Source organism: Pleurodeles waltl, chromosome 4_2 (genome assembly GCF_031143425.1).
Source record: "Pleurodeles waltl isolate 20211129_DDA chromosome 4_2, aPleWal1.hap1.20221129, whole genome shotgun sequence".
NCBI classification, from domain to species: Eukaryota; Metazoa; Chordata; class Amphibia; order Caudata; family Salamandridae; genus Pleurodeles; species Pleurodeles waltl.
In genome coordinates, this window is record NC_090443.1 from 608140167 (window position 1) to 608159650 (window position 19484).

Sequence of the window (19484 nt, forward strand, 5' to 3'; positions counted from 1 at the left end):
CTTGAAAGGGGACGGGGGGGGGGGGGAGGACTTTCGGCTGTACATTGTAGGCCTCCATCCATGCATTTCCAGCCAGTCACAGTGAGGAAGCAAATTGTGACCTGTCTGATTATTAATATCTGATAGAGACTTCTAGTTGCAGACTCCTCACCTTATAATTTCCTCCAGGCATCAGACTGGATCCAGAGATTTTTCTTTGAGCAGTACTCTTGCAAGCCATCAGGTGGCGTCGGTTGACTCTGCGTTATTCGTTGGCATCGTGGTCACAGTGATGACGTCGGAGTCGTACATAGGCACCTCCTCGGCATGGTGATGTCAGTTCTTTTCTTTCCACGCCACACGCTGATGTGGAGAGAGCTACCCTGGTCATTTTTTGACCAGTTGCAACAATTTTGTCAAGTTTTTTGGTGCATCGAGGATGTCCCCGAAGACCGGGCTCAACCATGTGAGGACTGTCACTGCATGATGTCGGTGACAGATCCGCACCGGTTCTGTTTATGGTGTTTGGAGCACGACCCGAAGTTGTGCTCTTGACTACCGGGCAATGCATCAAAAAGCTTTGAGGGAGTGGTCCATAAAGTTCAGGGCTCAACTCCGCATCGCTCCAGGTCTCCCTCGAAAGTAAGGTTTCGATACAGCTTGTGGAGTCACAACCCCTCTTCTTCCAAGTCTTTGGGTCACTCGGGTCAGAAGAAGTTGAAAACGCTAGGCATTCCTTGACTTCACCCTGTCGCTCTGCACATGCAATGCAGGAGGAGCGCCAATGTTTCAGGCCTCCATCCGAGGAGCCTACTTCTGGGTCTGCTTTCTGCCTCCCCGAGTTTCCGGGAGCCGGATCGACCCCTACCCAAGTCAAGCAGTTCTATGAGGCCATGTCTCATATTTGGGCAGTCCAACTCCCCTCTGGGTCCGTCGGGGGCCTGGGGGTTCACTAGGGACTCTTAGGGTTCTCCACCAGCAGATTTGGCCTCCGAGGGCCCTTCCAGATCTGTTACCGGATCCATGTCGATGCCGGTAGTGTCATTGCGACCTTCCCAAATACCGGCTAAGTCGTCAATGCTTCCGACGACGGTTGGGCCCGCGATCGATGTCGACCCAATCCTAATTCCTGACAACCCAGAACCGCATTGGCCGACACCCCTTTTGACTTTGATGGTGCCTACTCACCCCAGGTTGGGTTCAGACCCTTTTTCTTATGGGTACAAATATGAGGAGGGATTGGAGGGGTCGCTGGACCCTTATGAATACCAGCTTGATGAACCTAACATGGAATGGGCACAGAAATTGGGCGAGGCCAGTGGTCTGGATACTACCTACTGTGGCTACGGCAGAGGGAGCCTCCTACTCAGTGGTTGTCAGTAGGGCGGCTGAGGTCCTTGACCTCAAACTGCCCACTGTAGCTGTCAGGACTGATGATCTGAACAAGGTGCTTCAGCCTGTGGCCTCCACTTTGGAGTCTCTACTCTCATTCAATGAAGCCCTCACTAATGTCCTTTTGGGTACTTGGTCCAGACCATGCACAGGGGCGCCTGTGAACAGAACAGGCACCTGCCACCATCAGCACCACTCTGATTGACCCTAACTTCCTGTCCCAGCCCCCCACGCCTGAAAGTCTTCTGATTTAGGCTTCTTCCTCTTTCGGTGCATTCTCCACCGCTCCCCCAGATAGGGAATTAAAGAGACTAGACCAACTTGGGAAGAAGATGTTTTCTTCCTCCAGTCTGGCATTGGGGTCAGTGAACACTGAATGCCTTTTGGGTTTCTATACCCACTCTTTGTATGATACAGTTACACAAGTCTTGCCTCAGATCCCAGAGGAGGCCCGGGCTATTACCTCTCAAGCTCTGTTGCTGATGGGAGAGACGCGGCGAAGTTCACTATTCGCTGTGTGCGGACGTGACGGACTCTCTGGGTAGATCGGTTGCGTCAACAGTGGCCTTGAGGCGCCACGCTTGGTTGAGGGCATATGTTTGTTCGGGGGATATACAACAATGCCTTATTGACATGCCCTTTGATGGTGCCCGTCTCTTCAGAGTTAAAGCGGACTCTGTGCTTGAGAGGTTCCCGAGCTATGGCTTGGTCTCTTGGCCTCTTGACTGCCCCCCACCCACACCAGTCCGCCTTTCGTGCACACGGGAGGGGCTCCCTGTAGTGTCCCATTCCCAGCCACCGTGCCACCCATGCTACTCAGCCCTTGCTTGGCCAGGGACGCGGAATCCCATGGGCTCGTGGGACAGGGAACCAGAGGTCTGCACAGGCCACCCCTGCCCCTGTTGCAGCCTCCAAGCCTTCCTACTCCGTTCCCCCATCTCAGACCAGTTGGAGACAGGATTCGCCATCACCTGCCTCAGTGGGAATCCATCACAGCAGACAGCTGGGTTTTGCAGATTGTCTGAAGGGGCTACTCTCTCCCCTTCGAGACTGCCTCTCCGGCCGTGCCTACAGCTGCTTACCGGAGGATCATCTGCCACTTCTCCACGAGGAGGTTGCAGCTCTCTTGGCCAAGGGAGCCATAGAGCGGGTCCCTGCACCAGAAGTAGGTTGTGGTTGTATTCCTGCTACTTTCTGGTGCCCAAAAAGGGGTTACATCCTATCCTAGACCTTCGGGCCCTCAATTTCTTCCTCAAGAAGAAGTTCAGAATGCTCTCTCTGGTTCAGGTCATCTCTACCCTGGACCCAGGAGACTGGATGTTAGTGTTCGACTTGCAGGACGCTTACTTCCACATACCCGTCTTTCCTGCCCACAGATGCTACTTGCGATTAATGGTAGGTCCTAAGCACTTTCAATTTACCGTGCTCCCTTTCAACCTTACCAGCGCTCCTCGTGTGTTCATGAAAGTGATGTCAGTGGTTGCAGCATATCTGCAGCATATCTGGGTTTCAGTCTTCCCTTACCTCGACGACTGGCTGTTGAAGGCAGATACACCCCACCTTCAGACTACTGCGAACCATCTGCACACGCTGAGGTTCACTATAAACATGCCAAAGTCACACCGGACTCCCTCCCAGACACGCTCCCTTTCATCGGAGTTGTTCTGGACATAGTGCAGTTTTTGGCCTATCCTCCCGAAAAGCGAGTCCTGGATATTCAGGCTATAATTCAGATGTTTCAGCCTCTATCCTGGGGTTCAGTGAGAATGACTGAGGCTGCTGGGCCTTTTGGCCTCTTGCATCCTGCTGGTGGCACATGCCTCTTGGCATATGCGGGCTCTGCAGTGGGACTTGAACTTCCGGTGGGTGCAGCATCAGTGGAATCTCTCCAACATGGTCCACATCTCAGATGGGACTGTGAAAGATCAGCTGCAGTGGCTTTCAAATCTGGATTGGGTCAACAGCGGATCCCTTTGCCTTCCCCAACCAGATCTTACAGTAGTGACAGTTGCGTCACTCCTGGGATGGGGCAGCCAGTTGAGAGGCGGAGATCAGAGGTGTTTGGTCTCCGGCAGTCTGGACTCCACATCAGTCTTATGGAGCTTCGGGCAATCAGGCTTGCATTGAAAGCATTCCTTCCCTCTCTCAAAGGGAAAGTGGTGCCAGTGTTCACTGACAATACTACAGCCATGTGGTACTGCAACAAATAGGGCAGAGTGCGGTCCTGGATCCTTTGTCAAGGGGCAGTACGCCTCTGGAAGTGGCTGGCACATCAGGGCATTACTCTAGTGGTTCAACATCTGGCGGGCTCACTGAACCCCAGAGTAGATTAACTCAGCAGTTGATGCATAGTTGATCACAAATGGCGTCTCTATCCAGAGCTGGCGCAAGGTCTCTTTCAGCAGCGGGGAGAACCTTGGTTAGAGCTGTTCGCTTCCGCAGAGAACGCGCAATGTCAGCTCTTTTGTGCAGTGGAGTTTCCAAGGCGACACTGGCTTGGAAATGTTTTTCATCTCAAGTGAAACTCAGACCTTCTTTACACCTTACCACCTATACCACTTCTGTCCAGAGTTCTGAAGAAGATCAAGAACAACCAGGTCAAAGTAATCCTGTGGCTCCAGACTGGGCACGGATAGTATGGTATCCAGAGCTACTGAGCATGGCCACAGATCTTCGTCAGACTGCCCTTTTGGGATGATCTTCTGTGTCAGCAACAGGGGAGGGTTCTGCACTCAAACCTCTCCAGTCTTTGCCTCCATGCGTGGAAACTGATCGGCGGCAGTTGACAACTTTTGACCTTCCGCCCGAAGTCTGTGACGTTCTCTTGGCAGCCAGACGTCCCTCCACCAAAACGTTATAGGCCTGTCATTGGCATAACTTTGTGGCATGGTGCACCAACACGTCTGTTGATCTCCTCTCTGCTCCTCTCTCTGAGGTTCTTTTGTTCATCCTTTCTTTAGCCCAGCAGGACTCTGCTTTGGGCACCCTTAGAGGTTACTTATTGGCTATCTCAGTCTTTCTTATATTGACAGACCAACCTTCCCTTTTCAAATCTCCTATTGTTGGTAGATTCCTTAAGGGACTCACCCATTTGTTTCTTCCCACTCAGTTTATTATGTCTCAGTGGGACCTCTGTCTGGTCCTCCCTTACTTGATGTGTGTCCCTTTTGAGCCATTACACAATTGGCCCTTGCTGCTCCTTACTCTCAAAACTGCATTTCTTGTTGCCATCACCTCTGCTTGCAGAGTGAGTGAGCTTTAAGCTCTTCTAACCCCCCCTTTGTTTTTCTGTTCATCCTGACAAAGTGGTGCTTCGTACGAGGGCCTCCTCCTTCCCAAGGTTGTTACTCCTTTTCATGTGGGCCAATCCATCACTTTGCCTACTTTTTGCACTCCCTCAGATCCTTCTCATGAGGAGAGACTCCACCATCTGGATCCAAAAAGGTCGTTGGTTTTCTACCTCAACTGTACTAAAGATTTCCGGGTGTACGAAAAACTCTTTGTTGGGTATGTGGGTCCAAAGAAAGGGAAGGTGGTGCAGACGCTTACCATCTCAAGATGAGTACTACTTTGCATCAAACTGTGCTACTCTTTGGCAAAGAAGCAGTCCCCTGTGGGCTTGCCTGCTCACTCCACAAGAGCAACTGCTACTTCCACAGTGTTAGCACACAAAGTTATTGTCCCCGACATCTGCCAGGCAGCATCGTGGGCGTCCCTGCACATGTTCACTAAACATTACTGCCTGGACAGTCAGGTCCGCAGAAATGGCTACTTTAGTCACTCCATCCTGCAGGACTTTTTAGTATGATCTTGGTTCGCAGCCCACCACAGAGGATGATATTGCATGGTTATGGAGTTGACCGATGCCACCTGACGGCGCACAAGGTACTGCTCAAAGACAAATCTCCGGATCCAGTCTGATGCCTGGGGGAAATTCTAAGGTATGGATTTTACATCTAGAATATGTCTCTACTAGATAAATCGTTAGTGAAGGTAAGTAATTTGTTCAGTTATGCTGGTCGACTCCCAACCCCTGTCCTGCTACACAAATGTAAAATTTATAGTATGTCCTGTTAGTACATAGCTAGCATCACAAATTGCATTCCCATTTACAAATAAGTCAGTGTGAAAATTGCACATTCCTCGTTTGTAGGTAAGAATAAATAGTAGTCTATTGAGCATTACAAACACAAACGTGTCTGTCACTACAGTACTGAAGTGGTTAATTACAGTTTCCTTAAACAGATATGATGAGGTTTAGTTTAAAGAAAAGCTGACATAAATCTCAAATGAAGAACATTGCAAGAATCTAAACAAGACTTGTCTCTTGTTTAGAAATCTACACTCAGTCAGTTCCAAGTGTTTTGGGGTTTGATGGTGGTAACATCCACCTAGTTGACATACTTGTTACCTTTAGATAACCATATAATTTATTTTCCTGCTAGTCTTCAGGTAGGAAATTTGCTTAGGATACCTAAATGTTGTTTTGTTTCTTTCAGGGCTTGCTATCATTCCTTAGTGCTCCTCTCATAGGTGCCCTTTCAGATGTTTGGGGGCGAAAATCCTTCTTGCTGCTAACAGTATTTTTTACTTGTGCTCCAATTCCATTAATGAAGATCAGTCCATGGTGAGTACGAAATTATAATTGATATCTTGTTTTATGTGATACAAATAATGAGTAGATGCAAAAGTAGGCTAGAGCAGCAGTCCCTCAGTTACTGGCGACCATCAACATTTTGAACAGGTGCCGCATGAAGGCAATGACTGTAGACTATGTGATATGTACTTTAAAAACATTTTCAAATAGGTTGACACCTGTGTTGCTCCAGCATATGTTTTTAAAGATTGTATGAAGGCAAAGGTTTGAGCAGCATTAAATGCAGCAATTGAATGAGCCATATTGGGTTTAGGGCTTACAGGCTGTGCAGCTGGTTGCCCTTCAAACTAAGTCCTACGTGACAATTGTATGACAATATTTATTTCTAAAAGGAAGGGCAGAAACATCCATTAAAATGCGCTCATAACCTCGCATGACTGTTACCACGAATATACCTTTACCATGCGTGCCTTTACAACAAATTTAATTTAATGAATAATATTTTTGTAATGATATGAATGGTAAACGCATATGCGTGGTAAAGGATTTACAGGTAAGTATTAAGAACTGTTTTAAATATATATGTGTGTGTGTGTGTGGTTTATAGGGGTTAGGGTAGGTATATGTTTAAGGGTGGTAAGCGCATTTTTAGAGTGGGTATGGGTTTTTGTGTGGCAAGGGCATGCTTAGGGTGGTTATGGGTTTTTGTGTGGCAAGGGCATGCTTAGGGTGGTTATGGGTTTTTGTGTGGCAAGGGCATGCTTAGGGTGGTTATGGGTTTTAGGGTGACAAGGGCATTTTTAAGGTTTAGGGTGGGCATGGGATTTTGGGTGGTAAGGGCGTTATAAGGGTTTAGGGTGGGTATGGGTTTTTGGGTAGTAAGGGGCTTTTAGGGTGGGTATGTTTTTTTAATTTTTATAGTAAGGTTATTTTTAGGATTTACGGTGGGTAGGGATTATTGGGTGGCAAGGTAATGTGCTGTATATATGTGTGTGTGTGTGGTAATGACGCATGCGTTGTACTGGCGGTGTTGTAAAGGGTTGTGTGGTAATTGCATGCATGGTTCTGTCTTATAAGCAGGAGCAGCCCACTGTCCCTGTTTGCCTATTCCCAAACTGGAAACTTCTGTGTTTTTTTTGTTTTTTGTTTTTGTTTGTTTTTGTGTAATTTGTAATGCAACAGTGTTACTTAAAAGCACCTAGCTGCTTTAAAAAATATATTTTCAGTTTGGGATGACTAGGGGTTAGGGGGAAAGACAGTAGTCCCCTGGACTGCTAGCTGCTGACTCTGAGGCGGCTGATAACGATTCTCTAAGGGGAAGCTATTTAGATGTTACAACTTCCCCTTTATGTATCCATTACCACCTTCTTTGAGGAATTTCAATAGTTTGGAATTTCAGCTGCGGTCACAAACTATTGATACATCTAATTGCAATTTGGTATTTGGAGGAAGCAAGTCTTTTCCCGTTGCTTCCTATTTGTGATTAGGAATGAGTCACCATAAAACCCCTTTTATGATTCGAAAAGGCTTTTCTTACTTATAAAAGGGGTTTAGTAAGTAAAGTCATTTTGCAGTCGCAAGCCCTGCAATTTTGCTAATCGCAGGGTTCGCAAATGCTAAATAATTCACTGCTTTTTCCCCAGGTTCTATATGGAGGCCCTGACTACATGCATCCAACACAAATTGCATATGTGACCAGATAACATCTGTGTAATGTTTGGCCGAAAGTGGCACCTGTTAAAATGGTCATTTAGAAATGTTCTTTTGTTTTGTTGTTGCTTATAAGGGAAACATTTTCACAAATCTACAGTTTTCCTTTGACAAAACAATATCACAAATGTAAAACCCACTGTTTGATTCTGCATAAAAAAGTGCAGGCGACACTCCGCCCTTTCAAAATTGGGACGGTTCACCATTTTAGTTTAACAGTGTTTGAGCCCTTGTGTTTAACGCACCATTCTCAAGACTACTTAAGGATGAGAAGAGAGCTTTAAAATGATGATTGTAAAAATGACCTTTCATGGGAGTGGGAGAATTGCAGAGAGGCCAAGCCCCTTCCTTGAAAAGCAAGTAAGCTGGGTCTGAATCTGTCATTCATCTAGTGTGACTATAGCAGATATATAATGCTGTGGCAGGATTGTTCCTATGTCAGATGTGTCTCTCTCTAAACCGCTAAGGCTGTTAAAGAGCCAGTCACATGAGGTGCGTCTCTCCTAGCCAAGTGGAGCTTGACCAGTTAGTCACATGTCAAGCACACATTTCAGTTTTCAGGCCTGTAGGGTGATTTACTTTCAGTTACATGCGATGAGTACCTTTCAAAGGATGATAGGATAGAGGCAGAGTACATCCGATAGAGACTTCTAGTTACAGATTCCTTACCTTAGAATTTCCCCCCAGGCGTCAGATTGGATCCAGAGATTTTTTCTTCGAGCAATACCCTTGCGCATTGGTAGGTGGCGTCGATCGACTCCACAGGCTGCATTGGCATCATAATCGGCGTGATGACGTTGGGAGTAGTACATAGACACCGCCTCAGCACAATGATGTCAGTTCTTTTCGTTCCGTGCCACGCGCTGATCCGGAGAGAGCTACGCGGGTCTCTCTTTGACTGACTTCGACTGTTTTGTTGGTTTTTTTGGTGAGTTTTTGGTGTGTCGAGGTGTCCCCGAAGACCGGTTTTAAGCCGTGCGAGGACTGTCACCACATGTCATTTACGGATCTGCATCAGGTCTGTTTGTGGTGCGTGGAGCGCAACCACGACTCAAAGTTGTCCTCCAAGTGCCGGCCATGCACTGGAAGGCCTTGAGGGAGCAGTCCCTCAAGCTCATGGCAGCCTGGCGATCGACTCCACTACCATTCTTCTTCAAGTCTTTGGGCACAGGTAAGAAGTCGTCGTCAAAGCGGTCCCGTCGCCCTTCGACTTCATCCTGTCACTCGGCTGGTGCAATGTAGGGGGAGAGTCGATGATGGAGGCTTCCGTTATCGGAGCCTGCTTCTGGGTCCACTGCGCGCTTCCCCGAATTTCCGGGATCCGGAGTGATCCCTGCCCAATTAAAGCAGTTTTATGAGGCCATGCGCCTCATTTTTGGGCGGACCGCACCCGATACAGCACCTTTTGGCCCAAGAGGTTTGGTCGAGGGGCCTTCGGGTTCCGCACTGGCAGCTTCGGCTCCAACCACCGAGGTCCCCTCCGGATTCGCACCGATGCCATTCGCACTACTGAGCCCTTTCCCGGCGCCGGTACGATTGTCGATGCTCCAGATGTCGGTGGTGCTCACCATCGACCCGATCCTTATCCCTGACGACTCGGAGTCAGAACAGCGTCGGCCGCCGCCGCCTCTGTCTTCGATGGGGCCTACTCACCCCAGGTCGGATTTGGACCCTTTTCCCTACGGGTACGAATTCGGGGAAGGATAGGAGGGGTCCCTGGAGCCTTATGACCCATCCCTGGAGCCTTATGACCCATCTTTGGACTGGGTACAGGAATTGGGCGAGACCTGTGGACTGGACACTTCTCCAGAAGCGGACATGCTGTCTCCTCCTACCATGGCTACGGCGGAGGGAGTGACTTATGCTATGGTGGCTCCTTGGCCTTGAGCTGCCTACTGTACAGGTCAGGTCCAATCTCCTGATGGAGGTGCTTCATCCAGGGGCTTCCACATCGGAGCCCCTTTTGCCATTCAATGAAGCCCTCACCGATGTTCTTTTGGGTACTTGGTCCAAACCCAACACATGGGCTTCTGTGAACAGGACTATTGAACACCACCATCAGCCCACCCTGAACGACCCTAAATTCATGTCCCAATACCCCATGCCTGAGAGTCTTGTCATCCGGGCTTTCTCTTCCTCAGGCGCATTCCCTTTCGCACTCCTGGATCGAGAATCAAAAAGGCTGGAACAATTTGGAAAGAATCTTTTCTTCCTCCAGTCTCGCGCTGCGGTCCGTGAACACCGAATGCCTTTTGGGGCGCCATACCCACTCTTTGTGGGATACGGTCATGCAAGTTCTGCCGCAGATACCGGAGGAGGCCCGTGCTGTCGTCTCACAAGCAGTCAACAATGGGAGAGATGCAGCGAAGTTCACGATCCGATGTGGGCTGGACACAGCCGACTCTCTGGGCAGATCGGTTGCTACGACGGTGACCTTGAGACGCCACGCCTGGTTGTGTACTTCTGTTTTTTCGGGGGATGTCCAACAGTCTCTTATGGACATGCCCTTTGATGGCTTCCATCTCTTTGGACATAAGGCGGACTCTGTCTTGGAAAGATTCAAGGACTCCCGGGCTACGGTTCAGTCCCTTGGCCTTTCCACTGCCCCTCGCCCCAAACAGTCTGCCTTTCGCCCCTTTTGTGGCCACAGAAGGGGCTCCCTGTCGCGTCCCCAACCCAGCCACTGTGCCACCCATGTTGTTCAGCTGCTATGTGGCCGGGGACGCGTAATCCCACGTGGGCATGGGACAGGGAACCAGAGGTCTGCCCAGTCAACCCCTGCTGCAGCCTCCAAACCCTTCTAGTCTGTCTCCTCACACCAGTCCAGTTGGCGGCAGGATTCGCCATCACCTGCTCCACTGGAAATCCATCACTACGGACAGGTGGGTTTTGCAGATAGTTCAAAAGGGCTATTCCCTTCCCTGCGAATTTGCCCCACCAGCCATGCCTCCACCAATCAGCCAACTTCTGGAGGATCATTTGGCACTTCTCCTCCAGGAAGTCGCGGATCTCTTGGCCAAGGGAGCCATAGAGAAGGTCCCTGTGCCAGAAGTAGTTTGTGGTTGTTATTCCTGCTATTTTCTGGGGCCAAAAAAGGACAAGGACGTACGTCCTATCCTAGACCTTTGGGACCCCAGCTACTTCCTCAAGAAGGAGAAATTCAAAATGCTCACCCTGGCTCAGGTCCTGTCTGCCTTGGACCCAGGAGACTGGATGATAGCGTTGGACGTGCAGGATGCTTATTTCCACATTCCCATACTGTCTGCCCACAGACGTTACCTGCGATTCGTGGTAGGTCACAAGCATTATCAGTTTACCGTGCTCCCCTTCGGCCTTACCAGTGCCCCTCGGGTGTTCATGAAAGTGATGGCGGTGGTCTTCCCCTACCTCGACGACTGGCTGTTGAAGGCAAACTCTCCCCAGAAAGTCATCTTTCACCTTCAGACTATGGCGAGCCTCCTGCACACAATAGGGTTCACTATCAATGTTCCGAAGTCACACTTTATTGTGAATAAATTCCTTAAAGGTCATACCCATTTATTTCATCCCACTCCATTTATCATGCCTCAGTGGGTACTCCCTTTGACCCGATGCACAATTGACCATAAGGCTCCTCACTTTCAAAACTGTCGTTCTTGCTGCCATCACTTGAGTGAGCTTCAAGCTCTTTTTTCCAAGCCTCCATTCTTGTCTGTGCACCCTGACAAAGTGATGTTGCGCACTAAGGCTTCCTTCCTTCCCAAGGTTGTTATACCTTTTCATATAGGCCAGTCTATCACCTTGCCTGCTTCTTACGCACCCGCATATCCTTCTCATGAGAAGGAGACACTCCGCCGCCCGGACCCAAAAATCTAAATCGTACTAAAGTTTTCCGTGGGAACAATCAACTCTGTCGGGGATGTGGGTGCGAAGAAAGGGAAGGTGGTACAAAAACATACCATCTCTCGATGGGTACTACTTTACATCAAGATTTGCTACGCTTTGGCCAAGAAGCAACCCCCTGAGGGCTTGCGTACTCATTCCACCAGAGCAACTGCTGCTTCCACTGCGTTAGCATGTGGAGTTTCTGTCCTGGATATCTGCCGGGCAGCTACGTGGGCATCCCTGCACATGTTTACCAAACATTACTGCCTGGATAGTCAGGTCCTTCGGGACGGCTACTTTGGTCGTTCAATCCTGCAGGACTTTCTAGTATGAGCTTGGTTTGCAGCCCACCTCCGAGGATGGCATTGCTTGGTAATTCTGAGGTGAGGAATCTGCAACTAGAAGTCTCTATCAGATGGACAAGTAACTTACCTTCGGTAACGAAATATCTGGTAGACACATATTATAGTTGCAGATTCCTTACCCACCCACCCATCCTCCTCTAGAGACAGGGATTCCCCCTTCAGGTCCATAGCTCTGGCACACCAATCTCAGTGTTCTCAGCGGCTCTGCGCATTGGCGTGGAAAGTCGTTAAAAGAAACTAACATCTCTGTGCTAATACAGCGCCTATGTACTACTCCCAACATCATCACGGCGACGACGACACCCGCAGAGTCGACGCATTGCTCAAAGAAAAAATCTCTGGATCCAGTCTGTCTGGGGGAAAATTCTAAGGTAAAGAATCCGCAACTAGAGTATGTCTCAACCAGATATTTGGTTACCAAAGGTAAGTAACAGGTACGTCAGATGCCAAGCACACCTCTGAAAGATCAGTAGGGCTGTGGATGACTCGGTTGCATGCCAAGGAGCATCTTGGACAGGCCAGTATTGTTAAGGCAAAGTCAGTCAGACATCACTCGCAGGTCAAGTTTCTTCTACAGAATATGAAGCAGGATTGTGTCTTTTCTCACCTGTTCCATAACGTATCCATAACTTTGACAATCCTTGACTTTTGAACATTGCAACAAATCTAAGTAGCACAATAATGTCTGTGTCATTTGATCTTACAATTTTGGAACCATTTTGAACAGCCCACTCAAGATATGGCACAACACAAAGGTCAGCTTCCTTCAATTTGCTGTCAAGTTCGTAAACAATATGGGCCGTACCTTTTGAATATAACTCTGCAGGCACCAACTCCTCATTGACAATCATTCCACTTGCAGTAATTGGAAATTCAGTGTTCACAGAAGCATCAGCAATGTTTTGGCGAGTTAGCATCTCAAGGTCATCTTGCTCAATGTTCATGACCAAAGTTTCTCAAGTTGCACGGAAATAGGTGTTGAATTTTTGATGCATGCACGGTCAATTGTTCCACTTGTATATATTCATCAGATTCACTCACATTCTTTGACAGATAGTTCAAGACAACTGTGTGACAAAGACCATGTTTGGTTCTTGCAAGGTGTACACTGACTTTGATATATGTAGAACAGTCTGAACGACCTCTCCGAAGTTTTGCACGGATGAAATCTTGACCATTCGCCATTGTGACGTATAGTCCACAACAACAGCAGTTTGAAATGAGGACACATTTTCGAATGGAAATTCCTCCGGTGAAAGTGTTTTTTTCGAGCTCTTGTACGAGTTTGTGCTTCGGTGGTTTGGTTGCAGCATCTCCATCAAATAATGCGTTTGCTGGAAGATCATGCAACAGAATATCCTTGATAAATTCACCCTTTTCTTTTGCTACATCCATCTCTCTCCATGCTTTCAAAAGTTGGTTTTTGTAACCTGTTTTGAAGTGCCTGGTTGGACCAAACTTCTACTATGGCAATTAAAATGTAGAAGTTTAGCTTCAGTGATTATGCCAAACAGCTTTTTCTCTTTCAATACAAATCTCTTCTGCTTCAGTTCTGCTTATAGTTTCGATCTATGTTCCAGGAAATTTAGTAGACCTGCCTTTATATTGTTATCCACATATTGTTTGGTCACAAAGTTGTGTAGTTGCACAGGCTCGGTAATTTTAAAGGGGTTTCCTTCCTGCAGCATGAAATGAAGAAGGCTGTCAACATGTTTACTAAAATGTTCCCCTCTCTTTCTCATAAGTTTGTGGTGAGGAACAGTTTCACAATGGTCTATTAATTTTGAATTTGTCATCTCTCTGAAAACATTGCAAATAGAAAGGACATCATGGTAACCTAGCTGTCATTGAGCAACATATTCACTTTTATGTGTCTGATCAACAATTCCATTGGAGCTTTTCTGTGATCTCTGGATCGTATGTTACAGTTTCATATCTGGAGTCACAGCATTGAACCTTCCCTCTCTGTCTTTCACCACAAAATGTCTTTGGATGAATTTTCTGTAGATAGATGGTTTTTCCACCTCTAGCTTCTTCACTCTTTTCAAATACCAAGACCCATATCTCAGGTAGTTTATGCAATAAAATTTGCAAAAACACAGTAATCTGTGACTCCACAGTCTTCATGTGCAGCTCCCAGTCACCTTCCCGATCAGCATGTACCAAGTTTTTCACTAGAGCTATCGTTTGTAAAACATTTCCCCAGTATTTGAAAAGTTCTGATTTTTCTTCACATTCTTCAACAAACTCTACCAACTTGGTTTTCTGATTTGAACTGACTGTACTGAACATTGCCTGGCTTTGCATTATGTCTTTTGAATGAAGTGCACCCGTGTCTTGTTCACTTCTGAGATAAGATATGCAAAATCGAATTTTTCATTCTTGTTTCAGAAAGCATTCCAGCACAATGTTTCTACAGCCTCAGATATGATGAGCCATGCCGTGTAATGAACAAATATAATGAGCTCTGCTCAATACTGACTGGACAGTTTTGCTTCCAAAGATTTCAGCTTCAATAAGTGCCTTGACTATTCCACATCCACTGAGATAACTTCCTGCACACCGCAATGCAAATTTTGTCACGGGGAAAAAGCTCATCATGTGATAAAGATCATAAAATTCTACTGGATTGCTCATAACAATGCCAGCTACAATACTGAAAGCATCTTTGTCGCAGAAAATTGGCAGGCTATGCTGGTTTTCAAGCCGAGTACTCACATTTTGGATTTTTTTTTAGTTCTGTGTACACTGTTGCGTAGTTTGTGACTGGAGATGTTATTACTGGTAAAAACCCAACCTTCTTCAGTGGGACGGTATTCTGGGAGAATTCCAGCCCATAGAGGAACTGGCTTTTCTTCATTCTTCATCCTTCAGCCCCCACCGTTTAAGCAGTATGATAAATTCAGTTTAATCAGCTTTGCGGACCGCAGCACCAGGTAGAAGAAGATCCATGTCCTCAGCCACTTTCAACCTTTCTGATAGACTGAGATGTGTTGATGGCTTGTAGAGATTTTGCACACCTAGGCAAGGCAATTGGGTTATAAGTTTGCAGCTTCATTTGATCATGCGCACAGCTGGTTTTCCAGCAGCTACTTCATTGGTACAGTCTTGGAAAGGCACCATGGCAGTATTGTGTGCTGGATGTTCCAGACAAGGAAGAGCTGTCTTCAAAATTATCAAGAGCAGCAATTGTAAATCCTTTCATGGTAACGTGACTTGGAAGTGGTGTGCTGTTGGATTCACAAGAGTTTACAGCATGAGCTTCTAACAAGTTCCTGCTCCGTACTATGTCAGTATAACTTGTTGATACACCAATCCTGGTCATTGAAGTGATTAGCTCTCCACATTTGCACTTGTCATAGATTGTGAGGGCAGTCATTATATGTAGCAGAGTTTTTGTTTATTTTGCTGTGATGTAATTCTTAAAACATGATTTGGAAAAGACAGTACATTTGCACAGCATAAACCTGTCGGCTCATGGTATTGTCTTCCACTTCTTCGCTTATATTTCCAAAGCCATCATCAATGTTGTTGGCTTCTGTTCTGAACTCAAGAACTTTAGTTTGTAACAGTTTTGGTTTGCTGATATTAAACAATGATGTAAAAAATGTTAAGACCACATCAGGCATTCATGCTGACTCCCATAATTTGCGAAGCTCTAGGGCATCACAAAATGTGTCATTATGTCCAAAATCTAAATATTTCAGGAGTTTTTTTTTTTTTTAGATGTTTACTGCTGATTTTACTGCATCCTGTGATCTTACTTTGGCAGCAAGAACTTCAGGAGTCAAATCAGCTGAGAACACCCTAAGTGGCTCATTCTTTTTGTTAGACTGACCAAACTGAATTCAGTCATTGTACATTCTCACCAGCAAAATCATAATTTCATTATTATGGGGCAATACAGTTTCATCAATGTTGACCATTATTTCTCTGATCCCACCAAGTGTAAACCTGTAGCCAGCACTCAAGAGTGGCTTTAAAACTTAATTTGCTTTTTCAAAGAGTGCAAACTTGACTGAAGGCTGGTGTGATCTTGTTGAAAATTCATATTTTCGAATGTATGCCCACATGCAAGTCCGGTGGGCATCCAAATTAGCTGCAAATACATTCACCTGGCTGTTAAGATCAGCTACTCTGAAAATTTCTTTTCTGGAAGAAACTAGCTGCAGAAGAAAACATGTTTGCCCTTTAAGACTCTGTACTTTGTTCTTTCACCAGTCCCTTTGGCCCTTGTTCTGGCTAAACCTCAGATAACACATTGAGGATCCTCTGCTTTCTGAACACTTGTTGGAGGAGGACGAGCAGTAGCCATCAATCTTCTAAGTAGATCGGCATTGGGTTGGATTGTCGTTGCTTTCTCAGAAGATTCAAATTCTCATTGTGATTCACTGGTTTCTGCTATTATTTGACAATGTTTTTCCCTGCTTTTTCCCATTGTATGCGAACTGTAGCACCTTTGTTATAATGATAAAATATTTGGTCCTCTTTACCCATCAGTTTCAATCTTTTGTGAACTTTGTCTTGCCATATTTTTGCAGCATCTTAACTCTCTTCTGTGCAGCCGCAGTTCATGTTAGCTTTTCTTTTAGATTCGTTTGGCATATGAAACATTTTTCTTTTTTGAAGGAGTTCATAGATTCTGTAGTGAGCAACACTGTCAGAAGGTAAAGATACTCTGCTACCACCTGCTTCACTTGTGTTTACGAACTTGAATCAATGGAAAACCTGAAACAAAAATATTAAAATAAATTACCAGTATGATGGCTAAAACACATGACAATAGAGCTGCCATTTTGGAAAATGGCAGTAGGGTTGCGTTGAAGAGTTACTTTCTGTCCTTATAAGACTACTTGACCCCCCCAAACCTATGTTTTGACACCAGAATGAAGTATGTAGCTCTCATGATTTGTGAAATATTACATCATCAGTGCATCTCATCTGCCATTTTTTAAAACTTATTCCAGAAAAAAATCATCCTGGATTACCAATGTCTCACCCAAGCTAAGTTACTTCTCTAATGATACAAAAACAAAAATCAAAAATCAAAATCTCTGGACAACAATTTTTTTATGGAGGTTTATCAAGGGGTCAGGACTATTGACAAAGCCAGCAGGGACGGAACGCTGTATAATGCTTCCAAATAGAGGGAAGCATGCACACATGAAGGTAGAGAGAGACAGTTACAGACTAACATGTGTACACACAGACAGCCACATTTAGCATTTAGGCACCCATTCATACAGTACCCATGTGGTACTTGCTATTTGTGTGTGTTAGCAGAGGGTCGCTTGCACTACTGCTTCCTCTGCTGTATTCATCTACATACAAAAAAAGCTTGCATTGAGCACTTTTCCCCTGCACCCTTCGCTCCTCCGTTCACCCTGAAAATTCCCCACCCGGTCACCCTCCCACCTTGAACCAGTGCTGATCCCACACTATTGCCTCCTGCAGAATCTCCCATATGCCAGTTGTTCTGTGTTTTTTGTATGGATAATAGGAGTACAAGTTTCACTAGCAATGCTGCAAGCCCAACTTTGGTAATAGTGTTGCAATTTTCTTTAACCTATGGAAGGTTTGCAGGGCAGTGGCCAGTAGTGTACGCTTCCTCATTTGTGGAACAGGCGCTTGTGCAGGAAAACCATGCAGTTCTGTGTATGTGGAAAATAAGCATCAACTGCGCTAATCACCTGTTAGCTCTTCTGAGCATAATTCAAGTTTGCAAACTTATTTTCAGTATCTACCTACATATGACCGATACATTATACGCATATACTTTGTACATGACTACTAAAATATTCATGCAAGTGCCTTAATGCCTATTTTAACTACATGCGTACTTTAATATATATATTTTTCCTCTGTTGCATCACACACCACACTAAAAATAATTAAGCACACGTGCTGTGCTTCTTTTTTAACCATAATTCTCAAGAATCACTCAATATATGTTCCTTTTTCTCCATTAATTACTGTGCTTACACGTCTCTACAAACAAAATATTCACTGCTATAAATCTTGGCTTTATCAATGCTTGTTCAAAATTGAGCATTTTTTTAGTTTTTACTTGCAGCAGCACTGCTCAGTCCACATAATATGTACTACTTACTTCAAAATATTGTGCGCCGATGTCTCCTAAGTGGCTTGTAGGACAATGATCACAATGTTTCTGCAGGAGCCATGTTTTGCCATCACTAGTGTATTGCCAAAACTGTTTTGATGTTAACGTTCTTATTTTTTCCATTTCTATTTAAAGGTGGTACTTTGCGGTTATCTCGGTTTCTGGAGTTTTCGCAGTGACATTCTCTGTGGTGTTTGCATATGTAGCAGATATAACCCAAGAACATGAAAGAAGCATGGCCTATGGTTTGGTATGTTACCATCAATCACAGTTGAAATATGTAACTATTTAGTGCTTGGTCAGTTCTCAAGCACATATGTATTGATCATGCACTTTGTTGAAATATTACTATATGTGATGTATACACACCCGTTAAGTGGGATTTGTACAGGTGCTCCCCAGGAGCAAGTGAACATCGTAGATAAAAGTGGAGACCTGTAGTAGTTTGTCAGCTATAGCATCCAATTTTTTATGTATGACACATGGAAGAGAAACCAGTTCATCTCTTGCTAAAGACCTGTGCATTTTTAAATGTAAGCTTTTAAATCGTTTTCATTTTATTTTAGGTTTCTGCAACGTTTGCAGCAAGTTTGGTTACTAGTCCTGCGATTGGAGCATATCTTGGTCATGTCTATGGTGACAACTTTGTGGTGGTCCTTGCAACTGCTATAGCTTTGTTGGATATCTGTTTTATACTTGTAGCTGTCCCAGAATCTCTGCCAGAGAAGATGCGACCTGCATCTTGGGGTGCTCCAATTTCATGGGAGCAGGCGGACCCATTTGCTGTAAGTACATTTTTTGAAGGGGCTATTGATGTTTTCTTCTCTCTTACTCAAACACTTCCACACTGGTTAAGTTCAACCTCTGATTGGCATGAGAAAGAAAGGGTATATTTTTGCTTGCAAAGCGAAATTCCTAGCTCTGTTGCATGCAATTACACATCTGGAGCTATTTGTTGCTCCCAATAAATCATTTTAATTAATTTTCATTCTTAGTTTGATAACACTGAGTTATTTTTCATTACAAGTATTTTGTGTTTTATCTAGTTAGGTCTGAATATGTAAATAGGTGCTTGAAATACATCAGGTGGGTGACTGTTGCAATTAGTTTCTTTAGAAATAAAGATTGCAGTGATTAATGAAATGATATACACATTTGATGGTGCTAACCTTTTTTTCATTGCTGATTTGTATTGCTACAACAGCATTGCTTTAGGAAAAGTTTACCTTATGGGCAGTGAACATATATTTTGTGTTATTGCTCTCCAGCCCTTTACTACTTTGATGGTGACTGTTTTAATCAAATTATATTCATCCCTTTACAAGTTAGATTGTGGCTTATTGAGGCTTTTTAGAATACAGAGAACCATAATGATTTGTAGAAGTAAATGGCAATAATTTTCCTTCAATATATTTTCCCTTTAGTTTTGAGAAAGCTGGCAGGCAAAACCAGCTTA

At 45.3% G+C, this 19484-nt stretch overlaps 1 protein-coding gene across 1 annotated transcript in view; it reads left to right on the top strand.

Annotated features, from left to right (window-relative positions):
* Positions 1-19484, top strand: part of MFSD14A (major facilitator superfamily domain containing 14A) — a 202351-nt gene that overhangs the window by 128043 nt on the left and 54824 nt on the right. The window contains exons 4-6 of the mRNA XM_069232161.1: positions 5871-5998; positions 18164-18278; positions 18595-18813. Of these exons, the coding sequence (XP_069088262.1) occupies positions 5871-5998; positions 18164-18278; positions 18595-18813 (462 nt within the window). The remainder of the gene's footprint in view (positions 1-5870; positions 5999-18163; positions 18279-18594; positions 18814-19484) is intronic.